Source organism: Rhinopithecus roxellana, chromosome 4 (genome assembly GCF_007565055.1).
Source record: "Rhinopithecus roxellana isolate Shanxi Qingling chromosome 4, ASM756505v1, whole genome shotgun sequence".
Classification (NCBI taxonomy): Eukaryota; Metazoa; Chordata; class Mammalia; order Primates; family Cercopithecidae; genus Rhinopithecus; species Rhinopithecus roxellana.
In genome coordinates, this window is record NC_044552.1 from 107,625,643 (window position 1) to 107,641,081 (window position 15,439).

Below are 15,439 nucleotides of genomic sequence, written 5' to 3' on the forward strand. Positions count from 1 at the left end.
TGCTACAAACAGAATAAAATACCCAGGAATACAACTTACAAAGGATGTGAAGGACCTCTTCAAGGAGAACTACAAACCACTGCTCAACAAAATCAGAGAGGACACAAACAAACGGGGAAACATTCCATGCTCATGGATAGGAAGAATCAAGATCGTGAAAATGCCCATATTGTCCAAAGTAATTTCATGCTATCCCCATCAAGCTACCATTGATTTCCTTCACAGAATTAGAAAAAACTATTTTAAATTACATATGGAACCAAAACAGAGTCTGTATATCCAAGACAATCCTAAGCAAAAAAGAACAAATGCTGGAGGCATCACAGTACATAACTTCAAACTATACTACAAGGCTACAGTAACCAAAACAGCATGGTATTGGTACCAAAACAGATATACAGACCAATGGAACAGAATAGAGGCCTCAGAAATAATGCCACACATCTACAACACCTGATTTTTGACAAATCTGATAAAAAAACTAGAAATGGGGAAAGTATTCCCTATTTAATAAATGGTGCTTGGATAACTGACCAGTCATATGCAGAAAACTGAAACTGGACCCCTTCCTTACACCTTATATGAAAATTAACTCAAGATGGATTAAAGACTTAAACGTAAGACCTAAAACCATAAAAACCCTAGAAGAAAACCTTGGCAATACTATTCAGGACATTGGCATGGGCAAAGACTTCATGACTAAAACACCAAAAGCAATGGCAACAAAAGCCAAAATTGAGACATGCGATCTATTTAAACTAAAGAGCTTCTGCACAGCAAAAGAAACTATTGTCATAGTAAACAGGCAACCTACAGAATGAGAGAAATTTTTTGCAAGTTATCCATCTGACAAAGGGCTAATATCCAGAATCTACGAGGGACTTAAACAAATTTAAAAGAAAAAAACAACCACATCAAAAAGTAGGCAAAGAATATGAACAGACACTTCTCAAAAGAAGACATTTATGCTGCCAACAAACATGTGAAAAAAACTTGTCATCACTGGTCGTTAGGAAAATGCAGATCAAAACCACAATGAGACGCCATCTCATGCCAGTTAGAATGGCGATCATTAAAAAATAAGGAAATAACAGATGCTGGAGAGGATGTGAAGAAATAGGAACACTTTTACACTGTTGGTGGCAGTGTAAATTAGTTCAACTATTATGGAAGACCGTGTGGTGATTTCTCAAGGATCTAGATCCAGAAACACCATCTGACCCAGCAATCCCATTACTGGGTATATACCCAAAGGATTTTATATCATTCTGCTATAAAGACACATGCACACATATGTTTATTACAGCACCATTCACAACAGCAAAGACTTGGAACCAACCCAAATGCCCATTGATGATAGACTGGATAAAGAAAATGTGGCACATATACACCATGGAATACTATGCAGCCATTAAAAAGGATGAGTTCATGTCCTTTGCAGGGACATGGATGAAGCTGGAAATCATCATTCTCAGAAAACTAACACAGGAACAGAAAACCAAACACTGCATGTTCTCACTCAGAAGTGGGAGTTGAATAATGAGAACACTGGACACAGGGAGGAACATAACACATCAGGACCTGTCGGGAGTGGGGGATAGGGGAGGGATAGCATTAGGAGAAATATGTAAAGTAGATGACGGGTTGATGGGTGCAGCAAACCACCATGGCAGTTGTATACCTATGTAACAAACCTGCGTGTTCTGCACATGTATCCCAGAACTTAAAGTAGAATAATTTTTTAAGAAAGTACTTATCAGCTTTGCCCTGCCAAGTCTCCATTCTCTACTTAAGTGTAAATGATTAAGCACTGCTTTCAGCTAGCCACTTCCCTTTTTCTCAAACTCTTTGAATGTTCCTTTGGGAGTTTCAAATCATCCCTTCCAGCCACCATTCTTTTATTCCTAAGGGTTGACTTGTCATGCTCTCCACTCTGTTTGGGAAGGGTATTAACCAGCCTGCCGTTCAAGTTACTCAGACCTAGGAGGATGTTTTTACAGCTGAAGGAAGCTCTAAACCAGTGTCTCTAATCTTGAGGTCCAGCCACCTGGCTTGGCACTCTACCTTCCCCAGGCAAAGTCATTGTAGGTCACTGCCTAGCAAAACCCAGGCTTGAATGACCTATTGAGTAGAGGTGCTCAAAGGAGAAGTGAGTGGGAGGAGGAGTAGATTTTACAATGATGGAGGTGTGTGACGGAAAGGGCAGGTCAATGTCTTTTGAAATGGTATATGCTTCATTGCAATTCATGCTTGGAGCATTCCTAAAAATTAATATTTTAATAATGTAAATTGCAAAGAAAGAAGAATGACAAAACAGGCTGGTGGTGATGAACTGAAGATGCAAAACTTCTCTATGGTGGGATGGATGGGAAGTGGAATTACTGGAATCTACTGGAGACTAGAGATTTTTATATGTATCGAAAAAAGACATGAACTTTTACAATAGTTGAGGAATGTAGTGAGATTTTGGGGTAAAGCCTTAGTTTAGTTTATATCCTTCTATTGTTCTAGATTCCTAAAGGGGTTTCTAACCCATGGGAACCCCAACTTCTGAGGTAGCCTAAGCCATAGTTTTTCAATCCAGAAAAGTCACCTGTAACATGCAAAAGTTTTTAAGCTATATCAAACTCTCTCTGAAAGGGGTTTTTTTTTTTAATGCTACAAAATTGCGAATAGTATATGTGACATTTAACTTTTAGATTTTTTTTTTTTGAGTAATAAACTAATACTTACAACAATCCCAGAACTATGTGGATAAAATATGGTTTACGTCAGTGAATGTGTATATACATATACAATACTACAAGGAAAGATTTATGATAACTCACCGACTAGTGAAAGATTGCTTCTGACTTTCTTTCGGTGAAAGATTCACCGACTAGTGAAAGAGTGAAAACATAAATCTCCCAAGATCGAACTAATAGGCTTTCCCGAGGGGACTTCAAAAGAATTTACATTTGAACTGGATCTTGAAACTCTGCCTTTGAATTTATCACCCATTCCTCAGGAAAGTTTATAGTTATATATAAGATAGCATTATAAAAATGAAATTCAATGACAACAAATCAGTTTGGCCTTTTAAAAATTATTATCAGAATTATGTTACTCTAGTGGACTGATTCTTGCTCTAAATTTAGCTTGTCCCCATAGCATCAAGAATCTGACCTCAAATGGATTTCATAAATAATCCCTTTTAATAAATACCATGATTCTTCTAAATGTAAAAAGAAATCTCATATGGAAGACCCAACAAGGAAAAAGATCTAAAACTAACACAATTTAAAAACTGGTAAAATTCTTCACCTTGGCTTCTTAAATCTGTTTCCATTGCCAACACATATATAAAAAGGCATAAAAATTATAATTTCCAAGAACCTGCAGCCAAATCCTCTCCAAATGCTAAGATATATATGTCTTTACAGATTCATTGATCCGTTTAGACTGCAACTCATGATTCATCTGTTCTTTAATTCCTAAGGATGAAGTTAAGTTACAAGAAATAATTACAGGAATTTATTTTTTTAAAATTAAGAGTTGACGCAGAATAACATTTAAATATGCTAGAATTTAGATGCATTCTGCAACAGATTTTCCTTATCAGAATTTATATCTGTATCTATACCTATAAGCTGAAAGCACGCCTTTTAGCCCCTGGCTCTGCCCCTTCCTTGCTGTGGGCCATTCACTGGACCTTTTTGAGCTGGAGTATCCTCACATCTAAAAATGAGGATAACAATTGTAGTTACCTTATAGGATTGGTGAAAGACTTAACTAAGATAATATGAGTATGAAAACCATGTTCCTGGCCCATAATACAGGCTCAATGGATATTATCATGGTTAATACTTATACATCCAAATGATTGTCAAAATATGATCAAGGCCTTGAAATATGTCCCTTAAGCCCTGTTTTGGTCTTGTTCTCCTTTCCAGTTGCATTTTACTTACTACACAGTGCAGCCATCCAATTTATGCCTTATTTAAATCCTTGCCATAAAATAAGATATTATATATTTTGTTTAGGGGCTTAAGAGGGTTACTTCTTCCAATGGTTAAAATTATTCAACTTCTTCATGATGAGAGAAGAGTAAAGGAAACAATGTCTGCTGAACAAACATATTGTTTGATTTTTCTGCTATTGTTTCATCTACAGAATGGGCAGAACTCACTCTGGAAGAGCTAGTGGGAATAATGCCATTTGGGAAGCACACAACATAGGCAGCACAGTGGAGCACAAGAAAGTCTGGAGCTGTTAGTTCCTGGGTCCTGAAGGAATGAGAACTTTCACTGGAGTCTGGATTCCACTGTAGACAAAATCCTCTTTGTATTGCCAAATGACTCTTATTTTCCTAAACTTACTCTAAGAATATCTTTTAACAGCAATTTGAATAAACCGACTCACATACCACTGTGATTTGATGTCCGATTTGCTACTGAATCAACTGTGTTTGGCCAGCCTTTCTGTCTTCACATTTTTCATAGTGTTTATCCTTAAGCTTAGCAACCAACCAAACTTTGAGTGGAATATCAGTATTCAAGAGTAAAATGTATTATTAGTTTTCTAATTGTTCCACAAGAGATTGAGTTTGTGTAGTTTACATTTTTGCACTTTCTGTTTTACTTATGATACTCTCAAAGCATGAAATTTTGGCCTGTTCCCTCTCACTATTCACAAACTTCCAAACACTGGTAAAAATACCTCTGTGTGTCTTTAATTCACATAACAGATTTATGTTATGTTAAATGTTAGTGAATACATAAACGGAAGAATACAACGATAATTTTGTTAAAGAATCAAAAAGTATCAGGATATTCGGCTTAAGATTGTCTTATGGCAGTGACAAATTGAAGTTCCCCACCAAAATGTACGAATTTTGGATTTGGGCCAGACAGCTAAAAAAAACTGTTTCTTGATCCAAAAAGGTTTTAAGTTGAAAAAATAGTGCTTTTACTTAAAGTAAATTTTAAACAAAGGTTTTTTTTTTCTTAATTTACTCCATTAAAAAATGCATACATTTGGACAGAGACTCCGTCTCAAAAAAAAAAAAAAAAAAGCGTACATTTATAGTCACAGAATTAGTTTTCGTTTTGACCTTAAAAGTATTTACTCTAAACTTACTTTACACATACTAAAAATGTAGTTTTTGAAAAAAGAAAGTGATCACGTGGCTTTTCAGACAAGAGAATGGCATGTAATGTTTTGCATCAGCTCCGGGTCTTGTACACCAATCAGAGGTCCTTCAGAGCTGGTAGGGTCTAGAAAGATCATTATTTTATACCCTCATTTTACAGATAAAGAACCTGAGAACCGTTAGAGTAAGTGACTTGGTTAAGATACGGAGCGCTCCAGAGACCAGGTCCAAGATCTTCCCCCGTTTCACAATTATAAGGCGGCTGTCTAGAGGCCATTCCCTTCCTTTGATCCTCATAAAGTTAATTTCCAGTCTTTTGGAGAGGACTGGGCGATCGCCTGGCTTATAAGTTTTCCTCACTCCCCGAACCCCATTTTCTCTTCCTTTTCTTCCGCTCGCCGTGTTCCCAGCGCCTACAGCTGGAAATCAGCCGCCCGTGAGCCTGCGGGGCACAGAGGCGGCTGGCGGCTCCGGTGACCCCCTTCCCGCTGGCCTGGATGAGGCCTGGGCTCGGGAACCGCGTGATGCAGCCCAAAGAACGCGCAGAACAGCACGTGTTCTCCCCGGTGCCCCGGGCTCCCGCGCCGCCGCCCAATCGCCGCGGCCGCCTGACGCTCAGGCTGGGCCTACCGGCCGCGGGGACTCAGGGCCCGGGGATTCGCGCCGCCGCCGCCCGCCATGCGCTTTCGCTTCGGGGTGGTGGTGCCGCCCGCCGTGGCCGGCGCCCGGCCGGAGCTGCTGGTGGTGGGGTCGCGGCCAGAGCTGGGGCGTTGGGAGCCGCGCGGGGCCATACGCCTGAGGCTGGCAGGCACCGCGGTGGGCGCCGGGGCGCTGGCGCTGCAGGAGCCGGGCCTGTGGCTCGGGGAGGTGGAGCTGGAGGCCGAGAAGGCGGCGCAGGACGGGGCGGAGCCGGGCCGCGTGGACACGTTCTGGTACAAGTTCCTGAAGCGGGAGCCGGGAGGAGAGCTCTTCTGGGAAGGTATTGCCAGCCGACGTCTGCTCCCGGCGTAGAGCAGGAGCTCCGGCCCGCACCCCCCCAGCTGGGGCCTAGGCCTCGGGCATGCCCGGCAGGCCCCGGCGGCGCGCGTCTCGGGCTCTTTGCCCGCGTCCCTGCGCACTCGCAGGACGCCCGGGCTGACCCTGCTTTGCCAGCCACGCTGTCGCTGCCAGCCGCGGCTCCGGCTTCCTACTGGTTCCCTAGACCCGTACGGCGCTCCCGGCCGCCTTCCAGTCCCCTCGGTCGCCTGCCCCTCTAACCTGATTTCCGCACACCCAATATTCAGCTTCTTTCCAACCGCAGCTGCTTCACGGGCCAGTGCCCTTCGTCTCCCGCCCGGGGCCCTCTTCGCCCTCCGAGTCCCCCTCGCCCGCCGAGTCCCCCCTTCGCGGGTCCCTTGGCTGCTCGGCCGCGCGCCGCTGATGGCTTCAACTGCCCAACTCCGCTTTAGCTGAGTTTTGTGTCCTCATTTTCCTGCTCTAATTCGCTAAAAAGAAAAACGATCCAACCAACGAAAGTAGCGTTTTCGCTAATTCGTAGACTGCAACGTGCTGCTTAGATTTTTTTTTCTTAGATATTGAGAATGAACTAATGGAAAGACATTGAATATTTCCCTTTTTGGATTTTTTTTTCTTTCTTAATCCCAGATATATGACAATTGAGACATGACCTGATTTCTTAAAATACTAAAACAATACATGTTGGTTGTAGAATAATAATGATGATAAAAAAGAAATCTGCATAGTAAAAACTTACAGTGTTTCCTCCACACAATCTTAGGCACACTGCTTGTACACATTTATGTATGTGGTATATGCATATACTTTTTTTTTTTTTTACAAAAATTGTGTAATAATTCTGAATTTTTGCTTTTATTGCCTAACAGTATGTTACGGACATCTTTCACTGTCACTACGTGTAGATATATATTTTACATGTAGATGTATTTTAAATGGCAACAAATTATTCTGCATCTACGAACCTGCATTTAGGTTCTTTTCAGTTTTCCTCTGTTATAAACAGTAGTGGCTTAATTGAAATTCCTTTTACAGGTATCTTTGAACATTCGAGAGTGTTTCTACAGAGTGGATTCAAAGAAGTGAAATTATTGGGTCAAAATGCAGTCATTTTTTTTTAAACACTTCGTTAAGGACTGCTAAATTATGCCCTAAAAGGGTGATAACTAATGTCGGCTCCCGCCAACAATGTCTGAATTGAGACAGACCCTTTAAGGGAAATGTGCAAGGTTGAAGACTGGAGTGGGTGTAACTCAATAGTTGAAGTCAATGGAATGAATGTCTCTTTAGAAGTTTATATGAAAAGAATGAACCATTTAGCCTGTAATGATGTAGAGACAAAGAATCAGTAAAGAAGGTTAGAGTGGAATATGTTTATATATTATCCTTGTTATCTTTTTGTTCCCCACTAGGCTTATGGTCTGGTAGCATTTATTGGTTTTTTATTTTACCATGACAGAATTGAAAGATACCCTCTTCAGTTTATCCTTTCTTTACAGGGTATTACTATTATTCATAGTATTGTAGAATTATTTTTTAAAATAAAATATCTGATAATTGTAATAAAACTGTAAATGGTGTGAAACAAAGATCTTCCCTTTCCCTAGTTCTTTTCTTTAGCTTTTCTGATAGTCCCCCCTATGCTGTAGTTTGCTTATGTTGCTATTTCTTAAGGTATCACAAACTTTTGTTTTTAGTTTTTCTAATAGTTACCGTATAAGTTATATATAATTTTAAAAATTAAAATTAGGCAATAAATATTGACACCTACTGGATGCACATAAAATTAACCATCACACCTGTTATGAAATACGAGAAATTTAGCTCAAGTTCATTCTCTGTCTTCTCTGCTGATTTTTTTTTTACTGTTATTTTCAGTTTTTTTTGATAAATATTTTTCTTCACCATCCAAGCAGGAATCATTTTCAGTTTTGTATTAAAAGTTGAGTGTTTACTTTCTAGGAAGTTACTCCTGTAAGAGAGGGTAAGAAAAATATTACACATTTCTTCCTCTCTCCTCAGCTTGGTTTATTATGACTTTTACATTATCAGGTTTTATATAATTTATATTCTGTTTTCTGATTGTTACAGTGCCTTCTTGTTTAAGGCAAATAGACTGATTCTAAGCATTGTAAATTAACAGAGAGCTTTATGAGAAGCAGGGTAGCCAAGTGTTTAAAAGCAAGGATTCTGGAGCCAGATTGCCTGGTCTCACCTACCAGTGTGGGATTTGAGGCGCATCACCTCAGCTCACAATGAAAGGACCAAGCTGCCTAATAAATGAACTGTATTTTGTAGAATAGTATATATATTAAGAACTTAGAAGAGGACATATGGTAAATGTTAAATAAGGGCTAGGTATTATTTTTTGCTATTATTGGGAAACCATGTAGTACAATTAGACTTGTAAACATGGAAATAAAATTTTGTGACACGAAAACTATACAACTGCAAGGAAAAATTCTCTTTTCTTCACTAAAAGTCATGCTCAAATTTTACTTAAAACAGTACTACAATTTGTTTTACTTCGTATTTGAACTGTAATGTTCTTCTACAACTTGTTTAAAAATTTGTTATTAATTTTTTTAACAGAAGTGTTACACCAGCTCTCACAATGTCCTAGCTTGATTGCACTACTTGATGAATGCATATTGCTTATTTCTTGAAAATAAAATTTTTTCCTCGAAGAATTAGGATTCCTGTTCTAATTTTCACTAATATATGGCTCTCTGATATATTTATGTGTGTGTGTGTATATATATATGTTTCTGATATATATATCAGTTTTATATAAAATATTGACTGTTGACTTTCTATTATATAGAAAGTTCATTCTTATAATCCTATTATGCAGGAAGTTACTCCTATATGAGAGGATAAGAAAAATAGCTTACACATTCCTCTCCCTTCCTTATTTTGGTGTGCACGCGCGTGTGCGCGCGCGTGCACACACACACACACACACACACACACACAGGTTTTAGCTATAAACCTGAGACTAAAGAAAACAATTGAACTCCTATAGTAGTTGCACTGTTTTAAATGGTATATCTTCCTCTTTCTTAAAAACCTTAATCATTTCTTTGGATAATTTTCAAGAAATAGTAAAATCAGAGAGAAAATATCTGAGCCCTTAAATTCCTAAAAGGTCTTTATTTGGGTTTATTTGTGTTTCAGTCAAACGATCTTGATTGATCATTTGGTACAGTATTCTGGTCTTAAAATAATTTTCCCTTGAAGACTTTGCCTCAGTAATTTCTAGCATCTGTGGCTGATAATTCTAATGTCAAACTAAGCCCATTCCTGTTAGCAGTCTGTTTTATCACTTGACACTTGATTGGCTCTTTAAATTCCAGAAATTGTTTCCTTCAACTCAGGGAAGTTTTCTATGATTTCTTTCTCTCTCTCTTTCTCTTTTTTTTTTTTGTTGTTCATTAAAAAAAATTCTTCTAAAAAATGGCATGCGTGTGCAGAACATGCAGTTTTGTTACGTAAGTATTATACGTGTGCCGTGGTGGTTTGCTGCACCTATGGACCCATCCTCTAAGTTCCCTGCCCTCAACCCCCACCCACCAACAGGCCCTGGTGTGTGATGTTCACCTATCTTGTGTCCATATGTTCACAATGTTCAACTCCTGCTTATGAGTGAGAACATGCGGCATTTGGTTTTCTGTTCCTGTGTTCTCATTAGTCGTTGGGCACTTAGGTTGGTTCCGTATCTTTGCAATTGTGAATTTTGCTGCTATAAACATACATGTACTCTGTAGTCAATTGTTTTTTTCTTGATGGTTCTTTTATTCTATTGATTTTTCTCCAATATCTGGTAGTCCTAGGATATCCATTCATTTTTATGAATGAAGGATACGCTGATCAGTAGGGGTAGCTGTGCTGGTTTTCTGTTGAAGTTGCCATGTTTACTGAAAACCTCCTCTAAATGGGAGAACACTCATGGAGTACTGTATAATTTGGCAGATTTTTTGAAGGATAAAGTTCCGCTCAGGGTGTGTGGCTGAGGAGCCATAGGCTTAAGATCGTTATTGTTGACAACGTAAAAAGAACTTTATCATGAGGCGGGATAATTTAGTATATTTTATTGTTGAATGGAGTTGCCTTTTTCTTTTCCTGTAGGTCTGTTGGGTGGGTCTGTAGACATCACAGGACTTGTTTCACCCAATCTCCAGCTCCTACACCCACACTCGGGTCCTTTCCAGGAAACACTTCCATTACTGTATTTAGAACATGCTTATTTCATGTTGGTGATGGGAAGGGGTTGAAGGAGGCAGGTGGGAAACCATTCTTTCAAATCCTCTCCAGGCTGACACGTGTTTATTTGTTAGGTTTCCTCTTTCATGTTGCTTTTGTAAAAGGCCTCCCTAACTACCTTCTGATTCTTTCTTATACAACTTATTACAGTCTAAAAATCATATTGACTATGCTGGATTGGACTTTTTGATTTCAAGTAATAGTAACTGAATGTGAACCAGCCTAAAAATAATTTAAAAAAAAAATTCATTTAACCAAACTGAAAGAAGCATGCAGTACAACCTGTCTCTCCTCACTTGCTTTCTACCTCTCACTCTCTCATGCTCAGATTTGCTTTTCTCAGGGCTTGGCTTTAGTTTCTCAAGATAATTGACTGTGTCAAGCTAGGCTTTCTCACAAGAAGCTGAGGATTACATGCCTAAATTGGATGTCACATACAGTGTCACACTATATTCTCTTGGCTTTTCCCTTAAGGCAACAAGATGGCTGCTGCAGCTCTGTTCAGCTCATGTGCATTTAGTGGAATAAGGGAGAAGAAGGAAGAGTGGAAGAGTCATCCATGGGTATTGCCTATAATCTAGGAAGCAAAAACTTTACCAGAATGCCTCCACACTCCCACTTTGTTTTATGTTTAGAATCGGCCAGAACTGCTGTGTTTGACTGCCTCTGCTGCAGAAGAGACTGAGTGTATTAGTCAGTTCTTGCATTGCTATAAAGAAGTACCTGAGATTGGGTAATTTATAATGAAAAGAGGTTTAATTGGCTCATGGTTTTGCGGGCTGTACAGGAAGCATGGCTGGGGAGGCCTCAGGAAACTAACAAGTGTGGCAGAAGATGAAGGGGAAGCTGGGACGATCTGCATGGCTGGAGCAGGAAGAAGAGAGAAAGAGGGAAGTGCTACACACTTAAACAGCTAGATCCCATGAGAACCTGCTCACTATCATGAGAATAACAAGGGGGAAGTCCACTGTCATGATTTAATCACCTTCCACCAGGCCCTTCCTCCTGTTGGAATTATAATTCAGACGTGAGATTTGGGCAGGGACACAAATCTAAACCATATCATTCTGCCTCTGGCCTCTCCCAAATCTCATATCCTTCTCACATTGCAAAATACAATCTTTTCTTCTCAACAGTCCCCCAAAGTCTCACCTTATTTCAGCATTAACTCAGAAGTTCACAGTCCAAAGTCTCATCCGAGACAAGGCAAGTCCATTTTGGTTAGGAGCCTGTAAAATCAAAACCACTTAATTACTTCCAAGATACCATGGGGGTACAGACATTGGCAAAATACTCTCATTCCAAAAGGGAGACATTAGTGAAAACAAAGGGGTTACAGGCTGCATGCAAGTCCAAAACCCAGCAGAGCAGCCGTAAAATCTTAAAGTTCCAAAATAATTTCCTTTGACTTCATGTCTCACACCCAGGTAACATTGATGTGAGGGGTGGACTTTTAAGGCCATGGGCATCTCTACCCCTGTGGCTCTGCAGGGTACAGCCCCCATGGCTGCTTTCATGGGCTAGTATTGAGTGCCTCTGGCTTTTCCAGGTCCATGGTACAAGCTGTTGGTGAATCTACTATTGTGGTGTCTAGAGGACAGTGGCCTTCTTTTCATAGCTTCAGTAGGCAGTGCCCCAGTGTGAACTCTGTTTGGGGACTCCAACTCAACATTTCCCCTCTGTGCTGCCTTAGTAGACATTCTCCCTGAGGGCTGTGCCACTGCAGCAGACTTCTGCCTGGATATCTAGGTGTTTCCATATATCCTCTGAAATCTAGGTGGAGGCTCCGAAGCCTCAACTCTTGCCCTCTGTGCACCAGCTGGCTTAGCATCACATGGAAGCCTCCAAGGATTATGGCTTGCATCCTCTGGAGCAGTGGAGTGAGACATATCTGGGACCATTTTAGCCAAGGCTAGAGGTGGAGAAGCTGGGATTCAGGAAGCAGTGTCCTGAGGTTGTACAGGGTAGTGGGGCCCTGGGCCTATGAAACTATTTTTTCCTCCTAGGCCTCCAGGCTTGTGGTGAGAGGGGCTGCTATGGAGGTCTCTGAAATGCCTTCCAGGCCTTTTCTACATTGTCTTAGCTATTAATATACAGCTCCTCTTGACTTTTGCAAATTTTTACAGCCAGCTTGAATTCCTCCCCGAAAATGGGTTTTTCTTTTCTGCCTCATGGCAAGGCTGCAAATTTTCCAAGCTTTTGTGCTCTGCTTCCCTTTTAAGTATAAGTTCCAGTTTCAGATGATCTCTTTGCTCATAAATATGAGTGTATGCTGTTAGAAGCAGCCAGACCACATCCTGAATGCTTTGCTGCTTAGAAATTGCTTCCACCAGATACTCCAAATCATCTTTCTCAAGTTCAGATTTCCACAGATCTCTAGAGCAGCGGCACAATGCTGCCAGTCTCTCTGCTAAAGTGTACAACATGAGTGGCTACTCTAGTTCCCAGTAAGTTCTTCATCTCCGTCTGAGACCACCTCTGCCTGGACTTCACTGTCCCTATCAGTATCAGCATTTTGGTCACAAGCATTCAACAAGTCTCCAGGAAGTTCCAAACTTTCCTTCATCTTCCTGTCTTCCTCTGAGTCCTCCAGACTGTCCCCACCTCTGCCCAACACCCAGTTCCAAAGCTGCTTCCACATTTTTGGGTATCTTTATAGCAATGCACCTCTTCCCAGAACCAATTTTCTGTATTAGTTCTTGCATTACTATAAAGAATGACCTAAGACTGAGTGATTTATAAAGAAAAGAAGTTTAATTGGCTCATGGTTTTCCAGGCTGTACAGGAAGCATGGCTTGGGAGGCCCTGGGAAACTTACAAACATCGCAGAAGGCAAAGGGGAAGGAGGCATGTCCTACATGGCTGGAGCAGGAGGAAGAGAGAGAAGGGGAAGTGCTACACGCTTTTAAGCAACCAGATCTCATGAGAACGCACTTTCACAAGAACAGCGAGGAGGAAGTCCACCCCCATGATTCAATCATCTCTCCCCAGAACCCTCCTTCAACATTGGGGATTACTATTCAGACATGAGATTTGGGTGGGGACAAAAATCCAAACCGTATCGCTGGGAAAGTGCTTTATTTAGGTCAGCATATTCCTTTCCTGAAGAAAATTAGGGTACTGATTACCAAGAATGAGGAGAGTAGATTTTAGGTAGGCAGCTAACAATGCATGCTATAGTTAAAACAAAAGATATCATGTACAACATTTATTTGTGTATTTTTTAGTTTCTGTCTTCTACCAGATTGTGAGCTCTATGAGTGTAGGGACTATGTGTATTTTATTCATTCTTTTATATCTTGCAATTGTAGTTAGTACATAGTAGCTGCGCAGTAAATATTGGTTGGATGAATAGAGCACAGAAGAGAAAGAGATGGAGGGTTTTTTTTTTTTTTTTTTTTTTTTTTAAACCATGGGCTAATTACTTCTTAGGTGCTTTCAATTAAATTACCCTTTGTCCTTATAACAACACTGCAAGGCAGATACTCATTTCTCTGTTATGTAAATAAGAAGATTGAGGCTTTCCTCTAGGTCTAATCTGTTGTAATCCCATCCAGTGAAATTTTATTTTCAGATACTGTATTTCTTGTCTCTAGAAGTTCCATTCAGTATTCTTTTGCATCTTTTTCTTTTGTTCTCATTTAGCTTATGTTTTTCTTTAAATTCGTGACGATGTTGAAGATATAGTCAGTCTTTATCTTCTCGTTTCCTTATCTATGTCATATTTGGGTGTGGTTTCTATTGACTAATTTTTCTAACAGTTATTGATAGTATTTGACTACTTCTTTCCATGCCTTTTTTGAGTAACCATAGCTGAACTTTATTTATGGATTATTTTAAGGTATGATAAATTATATTACATGTATTTTTAAGAATAAACTGTTTAGAATAATTTTAGATTTACAGAAAAGTTGCAAAGACAGTATAGAGAGTTCTCATATACTCCTTACCAGTTTCCTCTATTGTTAATATTTTATATTAGTATGACACTTGTGAGAATTAAGGACCAATGTTGATACATGATTTTTAACTAGGATCCAAATTTCATTCATATTTCATTATTTTTTACTTAACATACTTTTTTTCTTCCAAGACCTTAACTATATGACCACATTACATTTATTATTTATGACTGTGATAGTTTCTCAGACTTTATGTATTTCTGCAATGACCTTGACAGTTTTGAATAGTGTTCATCAGGTATTTTGCAGAAAGTTTCTCAATTGGGATTTTTCTGGTGTTTTTTCTTGTCATTAGACTTGGATTATGGGTTTTTGGGAAGACCATCGAAGTGAAGTGCCTTCCTTATTACATCATATCAAGGATCTATACTATTAACATGACTTACTACCGTTTGTGATGACCTTGATCATGTAGTCGAAGTTGTATTTGTTAGTTTTCTCTGCTGTAAAAGTTGTGTTTTCCCCGTATTTCCATACTGTAGTCGTTCAGAAGAAGTCACTGTGCAGTGCTCACATTTAAAAAGTGAGAAGTTATGTTCTGCCAGCTTGAGGGCAGAATATCTACATTAATTATCTGGAATGTATTTGTATGGAGGATTTGTCTCTTCTCCCTCATTTGTTTACCTATTGAATTATTTATATATATATATAAATTCACAGATATTATTTTATACTTTGGTTTAAATATCTTACTACTTTATTTTCTCATTCAGTTTATTTCAGGTTTGGCCATTGAGAACTCTTTTGGTGGCTTCTCTTCTGTGTGTCTTTGACATCACCCTGTCTTTGTGTGTGTGATTTTTGGTTTCTTTGTTTTTGAGTACTTCCTTATTTTCTGGCACTACAAGGTGCTCTGAGATCATCTTTTATATTTCCTTCCTCCACGCTAAAATTGGACATTTATCCAGGGAGCTCTGTTTGATTTTATTGTAGAATGGTATTAGAAATCAAGATCAGGCAGTGAGTGTGCCTCTTCCTTCTGGGATATTGTTGTTTGTAGGCCTTCTTAGCTGGCAAAACAAAGAAATATGTGTTTATATTAATTATATATATGGGAAATAGGCAGACT

General features: G+C 39.5%; 1 protein-coding gene across 2 annotated transcripts in view; it reads left to right on the plus strand.

The window, feature by feature from the left end:
- The first annotated feature begins 5,292 nt into the window (after positions 1–5,292).
- EPM2A (EPM2A glucan phosphatase, laforin) overlaps positions 5,293–15,439 on the plus strand; it is a 138,512-nt gene continuing 128,365 nt past the window's right edge. Inside the window, exon 1 of one of the 2 annotated variants that reach the window (XM_030929362.1) lies at positions 5,293–6,110. In XM_030929362.1, the coding sequence (XP_030785222.1) occupies positions 5,810–6,110 (301 nt within the window). In that variant the 5' untranslated portion in view covers positions 5,293–5,809. The remainder of the gene's footprint in view (positions 6,111–15,439) is intronic. The other variant, XM_030929363.1, reaches the window with a different exon arrangement.